General features: G+C 35.3%; 1 protein-coding gene across 3 annotated transcripts in view; it reads left to right on the forward strand.

Moving 5' to 3' along the window:
* LOC149543799 (pectin acetylesterase 3-like) overlaps positions 1-21,576 on the forward strand; it is a 293,789-nt gene that overhangs the window by 202,360 nt on the left and 69,853 nt on the right. For 2 of the 3 annotated variants that reach the window (XM_089798482.1, XM_089798481.1), the window contains exons 9-11: positions 15,094-15,147; positions 15,274-15,351; positions 15,455-15,560. In XM_089798482.1, the coding sequence (XP_089654608.1) occupies positions 15,094-15,147; positions 15,274-15,351; positions 15,455-15,560 (238 nt within the window). The remainder of the gene's footprint in view (positions 1-15,093; positions 15,148-15,273; positions 15,352-15,454; positions 15,561-21,576) is intronic. The other variant, XR_016355683.1, reaches the window with a different exon arrangement.

The raw sequence follows: 21,576 nt of genomic DNA on the forward strand, positions 1-21,576 counted from the left end.
ATAGAAGCCCAACTCCAATGACAATCATGCTTGAAGCCACATCTATGTAGTTAAAGTTGTACATGTTGATCTAGTGTCCACTTTGGTTACCACTGCTTTTGTAGGATCCTCTTCCTTTACTCTTTCTCCTTGGCTCATTGCAATTACTCAAAAGAGGATGAAGGAAGAACTTTCACCTGAAGACCATAATTCCAACTTAGTTCTAAAGGCCAAGGTTCCTAAGACCAAGAAGGCTAAGGTAATGTTGATGTGAGTTTTGTTCCACTACAACATGCAAAATCAAATACTTAATATTTCATAGAGAAACATGAAACAGTCAATCCTCTCTTGATATAAAGTCATCTCTCATACTAAGCTTGCAAAGTAAGGTCATGAAATGACTTTAGGGTTCCTTAATAATCATGGACTTCACTCAATTTTATGATGTGATATGCTGGTTATCACAAGTGGACTTATGTAATTCATTCAATGGGTATCAACTCTTGTAATTCTAAAGATTTTGCTTCACAATGTGCAATAAAAATATAGCTTTTGATTTTCCAAATTTTCCACTTCAACTTAATCTTAAACCTCTACTACTACTTCTACCTGTAACTAGGAATGAAAAGAATCATGGATGACTTGGATTGTAGTAGGTGTAATCTCACGAGTGAGTCCACCCACGCAGTGCAAGCTTCTAAGGAACACTCAAGTGCTTTTCAAATCAATATCTGCTCTCGAATCCCATCAATTGAATGTAAACTAAAGATTGAATATTAATTGAAGCTAAGTGCATTCAATCATCAACTTACCTCACAAGACACCCTTACCATTAGCAAGAAGCTAGTAACTTGGATTTGTTCAAGTCAAACAAGTAAACATCCACAACAACTTCCATTCAACAGTCAACTAAACTAATTCAACATGAAAATAAATCTACTTGAAGTGAAAGATTGAGAAAACCATGCAACATCCCAAAACTATAACAAGTAATTCACCATGAAGAACGAACAATGAATTATTAATTACTTTGACATTATAGCAACAACTTCATCGAGTCTCTCCCTCAAGTATCCTACACTACTCTCCTTGCTGTATATTAGATCCAATCTCTAAGCTAATCTCCTAAGCTACTCTAATCTGATGAATTACGAATGAGAAGGCCTTGGCCTTTTATAGTAGTTCCATTACAACAAAGGGCCAAGATCGATTCAACATTAAGGGTAGAGATTTCTTATCACAAACCCTAAATAGGGTTGCCAAATTTACAACCAATTACATGAAGGCACAAATCATGGGCTAATAAGCAAATTACCATGATTTTCCCAACCAATGAGAATATTAGATACTTGGCATGATTTGATTGACTATGCTTGAAACTAAAATTTTCTCATGGAATTGACTTGAACCACTTGCATCTTCATAAACCTATGAAGTTGATCTTTCTTGATTCTCCTTGAATATGCCCTAATGTAGCTAGATCCTCTGTGCTTTCTTGAATTACTATAATGGCCCCTATCCAACTAAGTTGGATATTTAAGGACAATGTTCTTAAAGTTGATTTGCAAGCTTAATAAATTGGTTCTAGATGATTGGTTACTTGGGTTTGTATGCGCTCTTCTAAGAATTGAACCAAATTCTTATAATTCCATCTTGAGACATCTCTTCTTGTTCAATTTCTTTGTTTGATACTAATATATTTGAATAGTGATAATGATTCATTGTTTGCTTGAGATTGTATAGATGATTTGATAGTCCAAACAATATCTTTATTAATTATTTTATGTATAATTTGGATACGTTTCTAATGCATTGTCACTTCTATTATGTTGAATGTGAACGTTCATTCTTAAGAATCTTATTTCTATCCTTTATTTATTGCCAAGGTAATATTCTTCTTTGAGTGAGATTCTCTCGATTATATCTAATGATGTATCCATTGATTGTTATTCCCGTGTCTCCTCTTTCTTTGTTCCGTAGCATCTGGTGAGTTTCTTATTTCCAATTCGCTGAGATTATTTTTGCTTTTGTGGATTTGCCGATATGAAATTATGTAATCGTCCTTGCCGAATAAGAAGTTGTTAATATCGTTGGTTCTGTATTCTCAGATTGTGTAATGAGATGTTGAGTCGGGAATGAATTGCTAAGTTTGCAGGTTGGTCACATATGTCTGACACAACTGCTTCCTATTTTGATCTTATTCGATGTGTTATTTACTTGCTATGTTGGAGTGCAATTTCTGACTATATGCTTCCTTTGCTAGATGTTTGTCTGCTTTCCCGAGTCTCCAAGAACAATGATATTTAAGCAACTTGTGTCCATCTTTTCTAATTCTTATATTAGTTCTTATCTGTCGTAGATAGTCTTCACAATTCTGCGATTGAATAATGAGTGAATTGGATGTTCCTCACTAGCGATTCTTTTCCCTTTAATAATAAATGAGGATGTTCATTAGTCTTTTGGCCGATTTTGTAGATAAAGAATCTCATAGGTGTCTCTTTCGTTCTCCTTCCATGCTTCTTGTTGACATTCTATAGTTTGCCGTATATCTTCCCACTGTGCTTTTCCCCCCATTGAGAGAGACGAGTCTTCGTCTTATACATTAAAATTAGAGACTTGTTCACACCTCTTCATTCTAAATTGGGTGCGATTCATGTTATTTATTGATTGATGTGTATCATTATTGATTCTTAATTGGCATTTATCTAATAATAACGGTTTGTTTGGACCATATTGGCCGAGGCACTGTCTCGTGCACACCTCATTCCCATTCATGACCTCATCCAAACATCAATGTTATATGTATTTCTTTCAATTCAATGATTTCCTCATATAATGTCGCTGCAAACATAATGATCCTCTTTCGAAAATATCAATACTGGGTGGTATTTCATAATTTGCTATTATATGGGTGTCGCTCATCCATAATATAGTTTGTAAGATTACTTTATCTGGCCCAATCAAAAATATATAGGTTTTATATTTGTTATTATATATATATCTGTATGTATGTATAACATTTGATTATATTCATATATGTTATTTATTTATATTTATTTTATTGAATATTATTATTAATTCTTATTAGAGTGTTTTTAAGTTTGGGTTTCTTATATATATTATATATTTAAATAAATAAATATATATATATATATATTTGTATAAGTTAATTGTGTCAATGTAATCATATATATTACATTAGAAATTATATTTTTTTATTTATCTAAGCGTATTTGTTTTACTATCATTAAATTTGATCTTGAAGAAGGAGACATTACAGCTCGCCCTTCCCGAAATTGCTTGTCCTCAAGCAATGTGAAACTTCAACTCCATTTTCATCCTGTTTGCAAGTTTGAGTAACCTAAGGATGCTCTTGATCCAATATTGACAGAATGTCTTCAATCTCAACACTCACTAAGAATGTTCATGATGCTTGATACTCCTTAAGAATGTCCTTACTTTTGACATTAATTGAGAATGTCCCTAATTCTTGGCACTCACTAAGAAGCATAGACTAGGATATATGTAAACATAAAGCATGCACAAAATATATATTCATTAGTGTATAAAGACACGATGTGGACACAAAGTATACACACTAATGCACGAAGACACGATACAGACACAGAACATACACAAGTAAATTTCCTACAAAAAGAATTAGGCCAAGTTTAGTTTCACAAAATTCGTTATTTTAGATTGTTGTCTCATATATCCATGTCATGTTCCCCATTTTCCTTCAATAGAATTAAGTAATAAATCAATGGTCAATAGAATATATATATATATTGAATATCATTGATATATATAATTTGATATATTTTAAAATAATAACAATAGAAAATAAATCAGCCAGTGACAACAAGAAAGAGATTGGAAAGATATGCACTCAGCATCCACGTGATTGAATAGATGGCAGTTGATAGAGGGGCATCAAATGGAAAAGGAAGCATGATATGAAGGTCTTATAATATAAAACTTCATACCAAACGATTAATTTCCAGAAACAGGTGATACTGCAGCCAACACAAGAACTATTAATGCTCTGTCAGGATAATAGGCAGTCATCGAATATGGAAGATCATAGAGAAATTAAATAGTGATATAAGAAATAAAGGGAGTTTGCAATAATACGTTTATCATGTTGGAATGAGTAGAAATAAACAGGACACATAGTAGCATTTAAACAATCCATCTTGGAGAGAAATGATGAGCATATTTTCAAGAGCACTGCCAACAGTATATGGCCTGCACCAGGTAATAGACAAGGAATATAAATTCAATGGGTGATAAAGAAGTGCTTACAGCAATAGAAAGAATTATTAAAGGAATCGAATGTAATCTCCAGGAATGAGAAGTCTGCAGTCATATGCATGTAGACTGGAACATCCAATCACCATTTTCATATTCATAATGGCATCATAAACAATCTTGGCAAATATCAGAGATAATTGATCAGGCAAAACCATGACCAAGGTATTATCTATCGCATGTATCAATATACTAAGGGAAGCTCTATGTAAGGCATGTCATAACTGATCGTTTAATAGGAAGCACCAAAGAATGGGAATTAAATCATATGTAAAATATTATAGGTGAGACTATGGGTTATTCAAGATAATCAATAATGCTTATCTTGTATTACGGGAAAAGAGATGAAAGATTTTTATCAACAAATGATCAATTACACCAAGAATGACCTGCGAATAAAAGAGCTATTATAACTACCACACCAATATAATGGGTGCAACATTGTTATAACAATATGGAGAATCATTCGAATAAGATGAGAGCAGATATAAAGAAGTGAAATATTGGAATATTTATATATAAAAACATATGAGCACATATGGACACATTTAATGCTCAAAAAAAAAGGGGTCATAGATGATTATTATAAATGGGAACAAATCTTATAGAAAATAAAAGTTATTGTCAATCATAGAAGGCGAAAAATGATATTATTTTCAATTAAGAGCATGAGTAAGATAGATTATATAGAAAGAGGATGGTAATCTTTACATAGATTGCAATAACAGAAATCTAAAGGTGACCTCAGCATTTTCTTAATTCAGAACAATATTAATAGTCATTTCTAAGGGCACACTATTACCATGATTGGAAATTTCAGAGAAATGGGACAGATCCTGTAGGGGACATTACAATCCAAGTTGGGGTCGCTAGTGCCTTGACAGGTGGACCTGCATCATATGTTAGTACTCCAAAAACATATAAAAATATTATTTAATCTTGTAAGAATATAAATAGAAGATTGTAATTCCCAATTTAAGTCCCTTTCTTAAGGAGAGGTTGTGATCAGATGCTTAGCTCCTGGGGGAGTGCTTCCTGGGGCTCTAATTAATAGAACAACTCTCCACTAATCACCATCTTCTCACGATACTTCTCTTTAAGACCTTATGGATAATCTATCTTGATATATCCATCCTTCCTAAGAGGGAGTTGTTCCTCATCCTAGGCCTTATGGATACCCATTCTGGGTGTATCCATCCTTACATATTCATATGTTTTTCCTTAATATTTTATACTGTCCTTCAGAGAATACTTGATTCCCTGCCTCACTTCCTTAAGAATATTCAATAATATAATATCTTGCGAAGTCCTTCAGAGAGGTTAGCTCTTTGCCTTAATTTCATACTAGGAATTAGAACACTCAGCTTAGAATGTCTGCTTTAATCTTTATTTCCAATTTGATGCAAATGAGGAGTCCTTTACTTAGTTACTCATAACCAAGTCTTGATCTGATCTGGTATCTACTATTGCCTATGCTTGATCCACTGATTCTTATCACACTAGGTGATATATCTTGCTCACTCAATAGAGTCGGAGAATATTTCTCTTATTGGCTTGAAATAAAATGTCTTCATGGCATATCTACTGCAGTAATATATCTTGATGCCAATCCTTTAGTAATCTGTTTACAAATCAGTTTGCTTTCTATGTACGAATGTTCTTACATTCTCCTTTGACTTGGACTGATGACTTGTATCTTAATCCAATTATTACTGGTTTGTTGTTTTCCTCTGGAGGAATGGAGTGGCTAATGTATAACTTAATTGTTATCAATTTAACTCCATGTTCTCTAAAATCTGATCTATGCGTTCATATATATTTTATTTTCTTAATTGTCTTATTTCCCCATCCAATCTGTATTAAGGCTATGAGTCTCATATAACAACGCATATAAATCCAATTTGTTTTCTTCAAATGTAATTGAACAAAGTTCAAATGCTTTATGTTTGAGTTATCCTTTTTCTCTTTGTCACCTGAATAATTGTGTAATGATTTTAACCCTCCAAGATGGCAGGATCATGCTCTGATACCACTGTAATGGCCCCTATCCAACTAAGTTGGATATTTAAGGACAATGTTCTTAAAATTGATTTGCAAGCTTAATAAATTGGTACTAGATGATTGGTTACTCAGGTTTGTATGCACTCTTCTAAGAATTGGACCAAATTCTTATAATTCCATCTCGAGACATCTCTTCTTGTTCAATTTCTTTGTTTGATACTAATATATTTGAATAGTGACAATGATTCATTGATAGTATGAGATTGTATAGAATGATTTGATAGTCCAAACAATATCTTTAGTAATTATTATATGTATAATTTGGATATGTTCCCAATGCATTGTCACTTCTATTATGTTGAATGTGAATGTTCATGCTTAAGAATTTTATTTCTAGCCTTTATTTGTTGCCAAGGTAATATTCTTCTTTGAGTGAGATTCTCTCGATTATATTTGATGATATATCCATTGATTGTTATTCCCGTGTCTCCTCTTTCTTTGTTTCCTAATGTCCAGTGAGTTTCTTATTTCCAACTCACTGAGATTATTTTTGCTTTTGTGGATTGCCGATATGAAATTATGTAATCCTCCTTGCTGAATGAGAAGCTGTTGAATTGACTGATATATTGTTGGTTCTCTATTCTTAGATTGTGTATGCTGAGTCGGGAATGAATTGCTAAGTTTGTAGGTTGGTCACCTATGTCTGATGCAATTGCTTCCTATTCTGATCTTATTCAATGTGTGATTTACTTGCTACATTGGAGTGCGATTTTTGACTATATGCTTCCTTTGCCAGATGTCTTTCTGCTTTCCTGAGTCTCCAAGAACAATGATAGCTAAGCAACTTGTGTCCATCTTTTCTGATTCTTATATTAGTTCTTATGTGCCATAGATAGTCTTCACAGGTTTGCGATTGAATAATGAGCGAATTGGATGTTCCTCCCTAGCGATTCTTTTCTCTTTAATAATAAATGAGGATGTTCATTGGTCTCTTGGCCGATTTTATAGATATATTTTTTTGTAGGCATCTCTTTCATTCTCCTTCCATGCTTCCTGTTGACATTCTATAGTTTTTCGTATACCTTCCCTCCATGCTTTTTCCCCCCATTGAGAGAGACGAGTCTTCATCTTATACATTATAGTTAGAGACTCGTTCACACCTCTTCATTCTAAATGGGGTGTGATTCATGTTATTAATTCATTGATGTGTATCATTATTGATTCTTAATTGGCATTTATCTAATAATAACAGTTTGTTTGGACCATATTGGCTGAGGCACTATCTCCAACTCGTGCACACCTCATTCCCAGTCATGACCTCATCCAAACATCAATGTTATATTTATTTCCATTCAATGATTTCCTCATATAATGTCGCTGCAAACATAATGATCCTCTTCCGAAAATATCAATATTGTGTGGGTGTCGCTCATCCATAATATAGTTTGTAAGATTACTTTATCTGACCCAATCAAAGATATATGGGTTTTATATTTGTTATAATATATATATATATATATATATATATATATATATATATATAAAACATTTGATTATATTCATATATGTTATTTATTTAAATTTATTTATTTAATATTATTATTAATTCTTATTAGAGTACTTTTAAGTTTGGGTTTCTTATATACATTATATATTTAAATAAATAAATAAATAAATAAATAAATAAATAAATATATATATATATATATATATATATATATATATATATATATATTTGTATAAGCTAATGCTATCAATGTAATCATATATATTACAATTAGAAATTTTATTTATTTATTTATCTAATCATATTAGTTTTTCTATCATTAAATTCGATCTCAAAGAAGGGGACATTGCAATTACCCCTTGATTTCAATCTGATTTTGTGGCTTGATAGCCTGAACATGAATCTATCCTTCTCACTCGAGTCCTTGGGCTTGACCCATCTCCTTGCAGTATCCGCTTGAAGTTTTGAGGCCTTGATCATCACCTTGCCCTCTAGCTTCAATTTATGTTGGCATAATGATGGAGGGTATGTGCACCAGCAATGCTCTAATTTTCTCAGATGCTCCAAGAATGAATTTCAATTTAGTCCTTCTCCTTCTCGAATACACCTTGCGAAACAAATTAGAAAAGCATTAAGTTTGTGGAAGAAGCTTTGAAAATAAAATCACATCAATAATAAACAAAATTTATCCAACTTTTAAACCAATCATTTTGCAGAGTTGAGGCAAATTTTAATTTCATCCCAATCCAAAATCATTTATTATTATTATTAATTATTTTTCTAATTTGTTAGTCTCTCTCATTTTTTTTTTTGTTGGGGAGGTAGGGTGGTTTTGGCGATTAATAAAGGATGAGAGTTGGCTGGGAAAAATAGTGAGAGACAGGAAATTTGCCCTAAAATTGGTGTTCTTAAAAAACTCCTCATTTGAACATTCCTTAGTAGTTCATTGTTCTATTCTTGTTCATGGTGTTGCCCTCATGCCATAACTCGGTCTTTAAATGGATTAGAGGATGGTTAAATTTGGGGGAACTCAATGTAGGGAAATTCATTAGAGACGTGAAATTTCCCAAGAACGGAAATTCCTAAAAGATGTGAAATTTCCCAAGAACGGAAATTCCTAAAAGATGTGAAATTTCTCGAGGGAAATTCTTGAGAGATGTGAAATTTCCCCAAGAGGGAAATTCCTAAGAGGTGAAATTTTCCCCAAACTTGGTTCGCTCACAAACTTTGTCCTATCTCTCGAACATGCAAACCCCTCACCCAAACTAAAATTCCACTCTCCACTTGGACTTACACTATGGAAATTCCTCAAATGGCACCAAAGTGCTTGCACAAAACTTGGGCAAAATTGCTTCCCAATGGGCCAAAATTGCTAAAATTCATCTCTAACTTGGAGACTTGAAAATGTTGCTAACTAGAACCACCAAAGACAACAACTCCTACTTGCTAAAGAAAAAAGAGGGGGTCACTATTTGCAATGGGGTGATGGTGTGAAAACCACACAACATCTAGCACCCACCCAAATTAATGTTCTTGAACATTTCAAGGATAAGACTTGTGAGGACCAAAAACCTTTGATCGAATCCACTTCCACCTATCAAACAACTAGGAAAATGCACTCAAAATGGAAGAAGCATGAAATTGGGCTAAGCGCCCTCATCCTCAATTACATGTGTGTGCAAATGTATTCATTTCCTGCTTGACAAGAACCTAGAAAGCCTCTCAGATCCATTGGACTTAGTTATTTTGATTTTCTTACTCCAAAAGCATCCTGGATAGAGCCTCACTGCCAGTCAGGTGTCCATAACCCCAACGAGGTTTCCATATAGGTTTCCATATCATTACTCCAAAAGCATCTTGGATAGAGCCTTGCTGCTAGTCAGGCATCCATAACCCCAATGAGGTTATAAAAATTATATCTCATATAATCATATACATAGGTTTATCCAACAAAAGCTACCAAACATCAACACAATCAAGGACTCCAATTACATGCCTATATTGCAAATATACAACCAGCGCCTGATTCATATGACTTGCATTGTGGGCCTCAAAAATCCCACGGCAAGCATGGATTAACTATTAGAAAGCAGCAGATAGGACCTTGATCATTTTTCTATGACTCAAAAAGCTATTAAATAGGGTAACCTACTATATGATGCCAGGAATGGAAAGCCTATCAAAAAATTGTATTGTCAACAAGGGAAGTAATCTTCACATCAAGAAACAAATATAACAATAAATTTCTTCATTCCATAGGAAAATCTCAAACTTTATTTTCAAACACATCAAACACTTCATGATTGGAAAGCCAAACTGAATTTCAATCTGTACAATGATATTCCTAAAAGAAACCACACCATTCTAGCTAAAGAACATCTCTTGATTCCGAAACTAGAAATTTTAAGGGGGTTTCCGTCCTCAGAATATTATGGAAGAATTACAAGTTCAGCCCAACATCATAACAGAATCAAATCTCCAACTTATCCAAAATGAGTCTCCTCAACCTCCTTTTTTAGCTTTCGAGGGGAGATAGCCAATTTGAAAATATAAAATAATTAATTTTGCCATTTATGGTCTTTTTGAATTACAAAATGACTTTTTTATGTATGAGTCTCCACCTTTTCCCGAGTGCTCACTTTTGTGGGAACATAGAAATTTTAATAAAATATCACTTAAGCAGATATTTTATTTTGAAATATTAGAAAATTAAGTGTAAATTTTAAATATTTCTCTCAAGTTGCAAAAAGTACTGCCAAGACTTTGAATCCATTTCTGATCATGCCAGGATGCAACTGTAATGTCCCCATATTTAAGTTGCATTCTGGATTTAGCCTATCATTGGATCCTTGTAGGCTGATGCTGGTGATTAGAGGACCTTGCTGTGGCATTCTTTGGCTCTCTACTAGCCAATTGTGAGTTTTGACTCCGCTTTGAGGCATTTACTATTTGTAGTAAGTCAACAGATGATTTCATTGAGCTTAGATGATTTAGAGGAGTTGTATGATGCTTTCAGATGTTACTTCTGACTTTTGGTTTGGGCTGTAACATTGATAGAGGGAGTGTCTATTTTAGCAAGTCCAAGTTAGGACCATTTATCATCTTTTATTTTTGGGATCACTTCTATGGTATCAATTTTTTATTCCAGTTTTGTTAGGCCATTTTTGCAAGTTGGGTGTACTATTGGTTATAATTTAATTATATTTTCTAAGGTTGTTCTTTTAATTGAAATTGTTTAATTGACACCTTAGTGTTATACCACATTGGAATCAGGATGAAAAGTTTTAAATCATGGGCACGTGAAATAGGAACCTTGTGTGTCAACATACCATTATATCAATGAAAAGGGTAAATTTGGAGTAATGAGGGAGTTTAATCAATAAAGTGACTTTATTATTTGTCAACTTTAAATTATAACATAAAGTTGCTTTATGAGAAATGAAATTAAAGTAAATTAAAGGAGTTTTAGATAAATAGAATTTCAATATTATGAAAGGGGTTTCAGATTTCATTTCATGCATTCTTGATGACATTTTATGTTTTGGATATTTGGGTTTTTGAAGGACTCAGCTGGAGAAATTGTAAATTTCTCTCAGTTCTCTATGCACTTTGAGTGGGAAATCATTGCCCATGAATTGTGCCTTTCATTTCTGCTGTTTAGATTGTTTTTGGTTGAATCAACTCATACTAGAGAAGTGACATTTTGCTGGAGATTTAGTCTGAGAAGAGGTGGCTGGAAATTTCGGGAATGCTGAGGTATTGGCTCTGAGTTTGGCCACCTGTTTGGGTTTATGCAGAGAACGCAGGCCTAAGATAGGCTGCAATCAGTTATAAAGAGCCAACATTAGAATATACAGAGGCTGCGTTTGCAATCACAGACCAAGTTCGCTGTTGGAGAGTCAACGTTGCCATTAGAAGACTAATTTGTGAAATCAAACTCAGCCGGAGGCCAGCATTTATATCTGTTGTATCAGGTTCTTGGCTTTGAAATAAAAAATTGTTTGTTCAGTGCTTTTAATTGCATATCATTGTAAATAATTTCATGGTAAATTAATCTAGTGCGAGTTTTTCAAATTCTATGAATTGTTTCTATCAATCCTGGAAAAAGGCAAACAAAAGCATATATTCCCAAAAACACGCCAAAAAAAAAATCTATCAGAAACACAAACCATTAATTCTACAGCATAGTTTGAGAAGAGCCAGCAGGGCTCATTACAAAAATTGAAACAGTGAGATGATGATTGGTGCCAACTCAAATGCTAAAAATAGGTGTGCTTACCAATAATTTTGGAGAACATCCACAGAGCTTGAAATCACCTCCAAAAAAATGTCACTGCTACCAATACTACCAAGTTTTTTCCATAAATAAAAATCAAGAAATACTGAACCTATGCTCTCCAACATTCCTTGTACTTGTAATGTCCACATTTTTAGCAGGTTCTTGCAGTTGGCGTGGTCAGTTCACCATCGCGACCATCGTGAGCTGACTATTGGGATTTAAGGGTCTCAGTTGTGGGATTATAGGCTTTTCAATAGCCTATGGTGTGTTTTGGCTCTATTTGAGGGACTTACTATTTATAGTAAGTCCATCTATTGCTTCCGATGAGCTCAAATGAATAAGATTTGAGTGATGCTCATAGTTTTTATTTTGGGTTTCCGGTTTGGGCTCCAAGAATCTTGGAGGAGGCGTCTATTTATAGTAAGTCACACTGTCAGGTTCATTCATCGTCTTTTATCATCAGGATCACTTTGTTGTTGTCAAATTTTGATTCTGATGCTTCTTTAGTTTTTTTCACAAGATGGGTGAATTATTATTATTATTCATTTAAATACGCTGAGGTTGCTATTTTTGTTGGTGTTGTTAGTTGGTCACCTCAATATCATAGCTCGTTGGAATTGGGACAAAAAGTTTTAAATTGTGGGAACAAAAAACAGTGGCCTTGTGTGTCAACACATTAAGTTATGGTGGAAAAGGTCATTTTTGGAGCAAAAAACAATTAATAAATTATATTAATGACACTTTATTAAATTTTAATGTTGTGCAAGTGGAGTTCTTTTGGGAAACTGGTGCCATTTTGAGATTATAAATATGAAGACATTTAATGAGAAAAGCATCCAATTATTTGATTATCTTATTTTGCTTTGTCCTCATTGTGACGTTTCTAAAGTCAAATTTTTTGTGCCCTTGCTGAAGTATAAGGGTTTGTTCTTGAGAAGTTCATTGCAATTCATAGCTGAGGTATTGTGAATTAGTATTCCGAGAATTGGTCTTTATCTCCATTGTTGTATACACTATGGTTAGGAGATACTGTGGTGTTGGGAATTTGGAATTTGGTGTCTTCTTATACTATTATTACTATTGCTGAGAAGCGGTTGGGCGTTGGTTAATTTGGAGTTGGTTGAGCACCCATTTATATTTACTACTAGGCATTATTTTCTATCTGCACTTGTTTTACATATTTGTAGTTGCATTTTTTTGCTGGAGAATGCTTTTGTTGCTCCCAGACTTCATTTCAAAGGGTTTCAAGGCATGCCTTACCTGTAAGTTCATGGATTGTAACTTCTAATTTCTCTGGGTATTGTTGATTTCATAGTTTGCAAACTCTCCGAGTACTTTTAGAGTTGTCGAGTACTCTCAAGTTTTTTTGATGGGCAAGTACTCTCAAGTTTAACTCTTGCGTATTTATAGATGTTAAAAAACGTAGGTAAAAATGTTGATTTAGGGAAAACATTGGATTAGATGCATTTTTCACATCATTTTAGTGCTATAAATCTATACATTTTCTCTATTAAAATGTCAATTACTAATTTAATACATTTTATAATTGTATTCTACAAAAATATATATGTTTCTTTAACAGATTTTAAATTTTAATACTTTCTGAGTTGCCGAGTTTTCCTAGAGTTTTTGTTGTGTATATGCAGAGTTTTTTCTGAGTTGAAAATTTTGGGCTTGCCGAGTACTCTCTGAGTCCAAGTCTGGAAACTATGGTTGTTTTAGATAATATGGGATATTTTATCAACTGGGTTGTTGGTATTTTGTGAAAATACTCAATATCTAAGTCATAGTTATGGGACTTAGACTCGCCTTTGACTCAGAAAGTCAAAATTTGACTCGGACTTGGACTCGGTGACCAGACTCGGCAAGGACTCGAAAAATTGAAAAACTCATGAAATTCAAAGATTTTTAAGGATTTAACGATTTTTTCATGCATCATTTAGTCAATTAACATCAAATACACAATAATTGAGATAAATAGAAGCTACTTAACACTCATACACGATTTTGCATAGATCACATAAATATAACAAGGAATTTTTGAATGAAAAAAACTGATTAACATAATATAAAGTTGAAGATTTAAGATTTAAGATTCAATCCTTAATAAGTTCGTGACATACCACAATATCATTTTCAAAATTAATAAGCATTGAAAAAAAACACCTTCGAGAAATCTCTATCTTTTTAAATTTAAAAAAAAAATTAGAATTTTTTTTTGGGAGAGTGTTGGGCTTGGGACTCGGCAGACTTCCTGGACTTAGCGAGTCCACGTGGACTTTGCCAAGACTCGGCTGAGTCAGAGTCCAGAGGCCAGTTGCCTCGGAAAGGCCGCCTCTGCCTCGGACTTGCAGAGTCCTAGAACACTGATCTAAGTTGATATTAAAATTTGGAATTTTCAGTTGTATATTCCCTATTTAATATCCATAATATTTGAGTTGAAATAATTTTTGTAATATCTTCTATTTTTCTGCTGTATTGTATCACAAATTGCAAAACCTCAAAAACAAAAAAAAAAGAAATCATTTCTTTGGCATAGATTGTTTGAGAGCCAACATGGCTCATCACAGTGGTATCAAAGCTTGCTTGGAAAGTGTTTGACGAAATGTCAAACGACTGAATTATAAAAAGGATTTGGTGTTTGATGAAGTTATAATCGGTTGGGGTTATTATAGTAGTCCTCTTACCATAATTAGTTAGTGTATAGGAACTCAGGACATGGGCTGTTTGTCAACTGGCTGACTAGGATTGAGAAGAGGACATTGCAAAATGCAACCTTATATAAGAAGGAAACCAAATAATAAATTTAATATTGTACACAAAACTATTGGCAAGCTTGTAGCTTAGGTGTGACAAATTGCGTATTATTAAGCAAATTGAAGCAACTTCAATGCCTAAGTTTTTGAACTTTGTGTGATTTTATACAACCAATGGAATACTTATTGTTATTCAATTTTTTGTAATGTTAAAATCGTTTTATAGTTGCATTTACTGGATTTGATGGTTATTTTTGCAGGAAGTATCTATTCAATTACCAAAGTCATGTACCTCACAAATGGATTCAACAATGGTAATGGTCAAATGATATTTAGAAGCAATATTTTTCTTTTTTCTTTTTTAAACATATTTCTTGATTGCATACAAGCGATTGTTCTAATTAACTTTGTGTTTGGCATATAATGGATTTGCATGACAGTGTTTCTTTCCACAATATTTTCTAGGTTACGTAGATACACCATTTTTTATTCTAAATTCACCATATGATTCATGGCAGGTAACCTTTATATACCCTTTGAATTTATCTCCAATTTCAAGTATTTATGTGATATATTGTTGGATAACCAAAACCTTCATTTAATGTATTGAATGTTCTTCAGATTCAAAATATTTTGGCACCAGACGTAGCTGATCCTCAAGGACATTGGCAAAACTGCAAGTACAACATTAGTAGTTGTAACGAAACTCAATTGGAAACTTTGCAAGGTTTTCCCTTTCTAATTATATCTCCATTCTGATTTCATTGCATGCACCAAAGGTTAGAAGGAAATAATTTCTTACAAAGGGTCAATTGTCTTGAAGGTAAAACTACTCAATCTGAATTCAATCAAAATATCATCTTACAAATCTAAAGAAAACATATTTAAAATGGAAATATTGTTGGCTATGGTGTTCGCCATAGAATAGTAGGGAGCAGCTTACCCAAGCAAGCCTGTACCAGGGTCCGCTAAGAGTGAATGTAGAGAATCTCAGAGAATTTAATGGTGCACACTCAGTAAATGCATGCTTATAATTAGTATTGTATGGAGAAGTTACATAATTATTATAACTTTATTATGAATTATATTTTAGACATAACTAATGAGGTCTTATTAAATATTACCATAACAATAAATTTTATGTTTAGAAAGTGTAGTCCAATATCACCAACAGATGCAAGGGTGTTTCCAGTAGATGCCTACATGAATGGTTTTTGCTCACTCATCATTCTTGTATCGGTGGACCAATGAAACAATGTCAAGACAAGTAATAGGGAGATTAACTAGGACAAAATCTACTTCCATGTGAATGTTGTTCAAACAAAGTTTTCCACATTTTGAGCTTTGTTTTCATGGGAGGCTAAAGCACTATGGGCATTTGTAATGCTTTTTTATTTCATTGTGTAGAAGGTTGGGAAAACAAGGTTCTTGTGATCCCCTATTTGTTTATCCCATGATCCAAATGATCACTTCTTCCTTTTGATTGCTAGCAATAAGATGTAGACTATTAGTAACCAATTGAGCTATGAATAGGTCAATTGTCTTGTTGATAGATTGAGTAAGAGACAGACCCATTTGTCCATTTATCTCTTTCCTCGGTACTTCAATAGAAGAAGAAACATGTTTATAATAGTCTCTCCTTATGTGTAATGACGCATATATTTGGAGTTGGCTGATCACCAATGGCAACCATCAGGACAACCCTTGAGAATGTTTAGTAGCTTGAAGAACTACAATCCAACAGGCGAGCAAGCTTAACTTGACAATTTATGATCTACTTTAAAACTTAACAAAAAGTGCCTATTGCTACGATAATATCGACGGCTCGGGATTTGATGTGAGAACAATAAAGATACCAGTTTACTTTATATTTGTGGAACAATTGCAGAAACATGCAGTCTTCTGCACTTATCCCTAATGAAGATTGTAATAACATCAACGAACAGTAAGGCATATTGTCTCTTACTACATATTCACTAGTTTTAATATAAGTACTTAGTATTGAAGCACAAAATCTTTCAGTTTTAAGTATCTGAGGCCAGTATCAACTACAAAAAATTTCCTTTCTGCAGCACAAAGTCTTTAAAAGGTTCAAATTGAACTGTAACTCTAAATGCAATAAGCAACTCAAAGTCTATAAGGTTGAATTCAAATCCCTCTTAAACAAAGCATAAAACTCACAATCAATATTCAAAAAATGTCATCACATAACACCTTGAATCAACACAACGTTTGAAAGCAAGTTGCTTGTATTTTTGAAGGCAATTTAATCTACATCTAGGCACAAAGTCTTCAAGCGCATATATAAACTTGTAAAGTTTTCTTGCATTTCCAAAAGATGAAAATTACAATGAGGGTCCCTCCTATATATAGGTGAGGGGCTGAGAGATAGGTGGGAGAAACTCAACAAATCTTGACGTATTCACAAACTAACTTAGACTTATTCAACATTGCAAGTTCTATGCAGGTGATACTATCACATGCAATTACATCTTGTGTTTCAAGTCTTAATCATACATTTACAAAATGCATGATGAAAATAAACTAGTGTCTGACAAGACAAGACTCCTATTACATCATTTTTGTGTCGGTCTTCATGCTGCTCCACGATTGAAGGGTTTAGGTTTGGTGAAAGCATCTCAAATTGGAATAAAGTTGCATCTTTGATTGTTCTACATGATAATGTTGTTTACCTAAGAAAGCACCTTTATTTTTTCTCTCTGTCATGAAAGCATTCTATGTTACATCATCACTTTTTCACCTCCTTGTATGCTCTAGCATGTGGTTGTTCTTGCTTCACATTATTCTCTGAGTCTTCAAATCTCTTTGCAAAATAAGACCAATGTCATGATGTTGGGAAATAGGCACAGTAACATGGAGATGCGTCTCCTACCTTTTTGACCCACGTCTCTGAGATGGGGACACACCCAGAACTTGGGGACTCTGTCCCGTTGTCCCCAGCAGCGCCACCAAATTATGCCACCTTCGCTAAGTATGGGGTGATGTCCTAGTGTTGACTATTTGCTAATGGATTTATTTATTTTCAGTGTTCGATGTTCCAATTCAATGCAATGTTCAAGTATTTACTCTTTTACATCTTTATTCTTATATTGCAATACTTCTTTTAATAACTAAGATTTTAAGTACAATAAGTATAGTTTATACAACTTGCCTTTGTTCCTCTCCACCTTCCCCATGCTGTCCCCCTGACATCCCCAAATTAAGGCCCCTTTGTCCCCCTATCCTGGAAACTTGTCCCCTCGTTCTGTCATCCCCTCATCCCCTAGGGTGGTGTAACTATGCAAACATGAGAAGTTATGGATCTTTCTTCTTTGCAAATCTAGAGCTACGTATGTTTGATGTGACGAGAAGTCCTTTGAACAATAAAAGATGGAAGAAAGTGAATGGAATCAGCCTTTCAAATGAGATTAGATAAGATAAGATAAGATAATATTATTAATATCCACGAAAAACCAACGCGGTTTATGGGACTGTGCATACAAACGGAAGAGCCGGCCAAAGCAGAAGCACCAAACGGTGATAGAGAAGAAACAAAAGCAAGAGACAAAACACGAAAGAAGACAAGGTAAGGACTAAGGGTTCTTCCTTGCCACAAAGAAATCAGTAATAGAGGGGTAAACCCGTGAACGATCCATAGTCTTAGAATGCTGTGAAGAACCTCTATAGGACTGTCGTTGCCTGGAGAGACTTGTGCAATGTATGACCAATTTGGAATGAGAAGTGGAAGGCCTTTTAAAACCCGGTGGAGGAGACAAGGGAGAGAAAAGGGCGGTAATGAGCTGATCAGAAGTACATCCCTAAGGTATAAAAGACCGCAGGGTAATCTCTCGAAGATGGGTGGCCTCTTGAAGATAAAGTGCAAGACACTGCTGATCAATATAGCTGAAGAACATCGAAAGAGAAGAATAGTGTCTGGAAAGAAAATAAAGTCTCCCTCTGATCTCATAGTAAAGAGGACATCAAAATATGAAGTGGATCTCAGTCTCAACCTCCGCTAGAGTACACAACTGACAAATCCGATCAGCTCGATCCATATGGTGTTCAGTTCGAGCCCTGAGGCGTGAGAACCAACTCTAAATGATCCTAAAGAAAATCATAAGGCATGATTCCAACACAGATAGAGATAAGCAGGGAAAACAATAATACCATCCTGAATCTCAAGAAAATGCTTATCATAAAAAGCCATCCTAGGTCACAGACCCCCCGGGGGATTGCTCCAGGTAGTGGTAAATGTATTGTCTATAAATATCCTGTCTAACATGTTCATTCAACTCCTGACAAGAGGGGAGAAGATGAGTAGGAGCATCCAGTGAAAATTGGTAAGGAGGAAGACGATCTATGTTAATCCCAATCGAACCCAACAAAGAGGTGGCCCAGGCATACCAACATTGAGACCTAGTAGAAGTGTCAGATCTCATAATCTCCATCGAAGAACAGTATGCCAGATGAGAGTATTTGTGCCGGTCAACACTAGTCTCCATAAAACCACGAAGCCGATGAAGAAACCAAATCACGTTAAAAATGACGGCGAGTTTGAGAGGATGAGTACCAAACTCAGCCAAGACAATGCTGTGGGGGTGATTCTGTGACATCTAATGATACGTTGTAACAACGTCTGGACCCGCTCAATAGAAGCCCAATCAGAAGCATTAAGAGAAGGCCCCCAAACAACCGAACCATAGAGAACTGTCGGATTGACCAAGGAGTCAAAAAGGGACAACTTGGATGAAATATCTCGAAAATGATGTCTGAAGCATTGTCCTTCCAGCAATGCTAGGGAACCCATGCCTTTACTAACTCTGGATTGAATAGCTGGTCTCAAGCTGAAGCGCGGCCCCGAGAACTTCACACCAAGATACATATAAGAGGGAGTAATCTCAACCTCCTGCCCCTGAAAGAAGTGAAGATGAGAGATCTTTAAACAGTTAAAAACCATTACCCGAGTGTTAGACAAATTGACCACAAGCTGCCGCTGATCACAAAAAGAAGTTAGACCATCAAGGAGTCCCTGTAAGCTCTTGGGAGAAGAGGCCAAGAGAACCACACATCAGCAAAGAGGAGAATGGAGATCAAGACTTGATGTAAATAACACCCATCTCCCGGTTGAGAGGAGTTTAGAAGGAAATCCTCCAACTCATCAATACACAAACGAAACAGTGTAGGAGAAAGAGGACAGCCCTGCTTCACCCCAATGGTGCTTTGAATCAAAACAGAAGAACCCTCCGAAGTCCTGAGCCTACTAGTTACCCTCTCACAAAGCCTCATAATAGCAGTCTGTAACATATCTGAGATCCCAATTTTGTGAAGCCGTTGAAATAAGGTCAACCTAGGAACATAATCAAAAGCCTTACAGAAGTACACAAAACGACAATAGACCTTCTAAGAGCAGTGTCTAGCCTCTTCAATGATAGCCCACAGTGTAAAAACATGATCCATAGTCTGATAGTTTGCCTGAAAACCAACTTGACCTTTAGCTCTACAGCCTCTTCTTTCTAGCTCACTAGATAAATGGTGTTCAGGGTAGTGGCATAAAGTTTGGCAAAAGTATGTCCTATCATAATAGTTCTGTAGTTACTCGGATCAAAAACAAGCCGAGACTTGTGTATAGGGTAAATCACATGTCTAGACTAGGATTCAAGAAACCCAGTGCAAACCACTCTATTAAAGAGTGTAGGAAGGTAAGATCCAAGAACTAAGGCACCAAGTTTGAAAAGTTCTGCCTGGTAAACCTCTTCATCTACTGCTCTACTGTATCTCAAAGATTAGATGGCTTCCATAATACTAGAGTAGGTGAACAAGCGGCAGTAAGGAGGTGGAGTGGAGTGGAGAGGAGGCTGCCCAGGAATGTTGTAAAGCGTAATGATATGGGAGGTCAGAGAGTGGTAGTCGAGAGTGGAGGATGGGGGGGGGGGGAGCAACAAGGAAAAAGGGTACGCCAAAAGATCTGGGGATTCTGAAAAAGTGTGGAGCAAAGGGTTCTGCACTAAATGGAGGCAAAAGAACGTTTCTTGTGGCGAAGAAAACGGAGGTACGAAAGACGCAGATGGGTGAAGGCAGGAGACCAAGACTCAAAGGCGATGCGAACAGAGCGATGGAAAGCATAAAACCATTTATTCATAGGACAAGTATTTTGACACTTAGCTTTGAGAGAGGGAGGTGGAGGGGAACGGTGGGGAATAGAAAGGAGAGCAGAATCCCAGATGCCAGAGGCAAGTGAATCAAACATGTCAGAAGTAGCAAGCGAATCATTAAAGCTAGCGGGTGTCATAAGTCTCCTAAGGTGATAAGTGGAAAGCTCACCATCGCTCTCAGGGTAATGAAAGCAAGTAGGAAGGGAGATGGTATCACCTAGGCAGTGAGAAGGTGGGGACAGGTGGGGTGAAATGCAAATAGAAATGCTAAGAAGAGCATGATCAGCTAAGGGGAGATGCAAAATGATGAAACTGCGAATGGAAGAAATGAAGGAATGAGAGGAAATGGCATAGTCAACAACACTTGCACCACCACAGTGCGACCAATAGGTAAAAAAGTTTGATCTAGGAAGGGAGGATAAACCGTTCAGAATCAACAACCCAGAAGACTCTGAGCTAGAGAAGGTGATAGCCATAGCCTGAGAGCGGTCCAAGAGCATCCTCTGAGGTGCGCTAAAGTCCCATACTAGTCGGGTCTAACTTAGAAGTGCAGTTCAAATCAAAACCACAATCATGCATAGGAGTCTAAAG

Source organism: Cupressus sempervirens, chromosome 8 (assembly GCF_028749045.1).
Source record: "Cupressus sempervirens isolate cs-2001-9-10 chromosome 8, ASM2874904v1, whole genome shotgun sequence".
In the NCBI taxonomy this organism is placed as follows: Eukaryota; Viridiplantae; Streptophyta; class Pinopsida; order Cupressales; family Cupressaceae; genus Cupressus; species Cupressus sempervirens.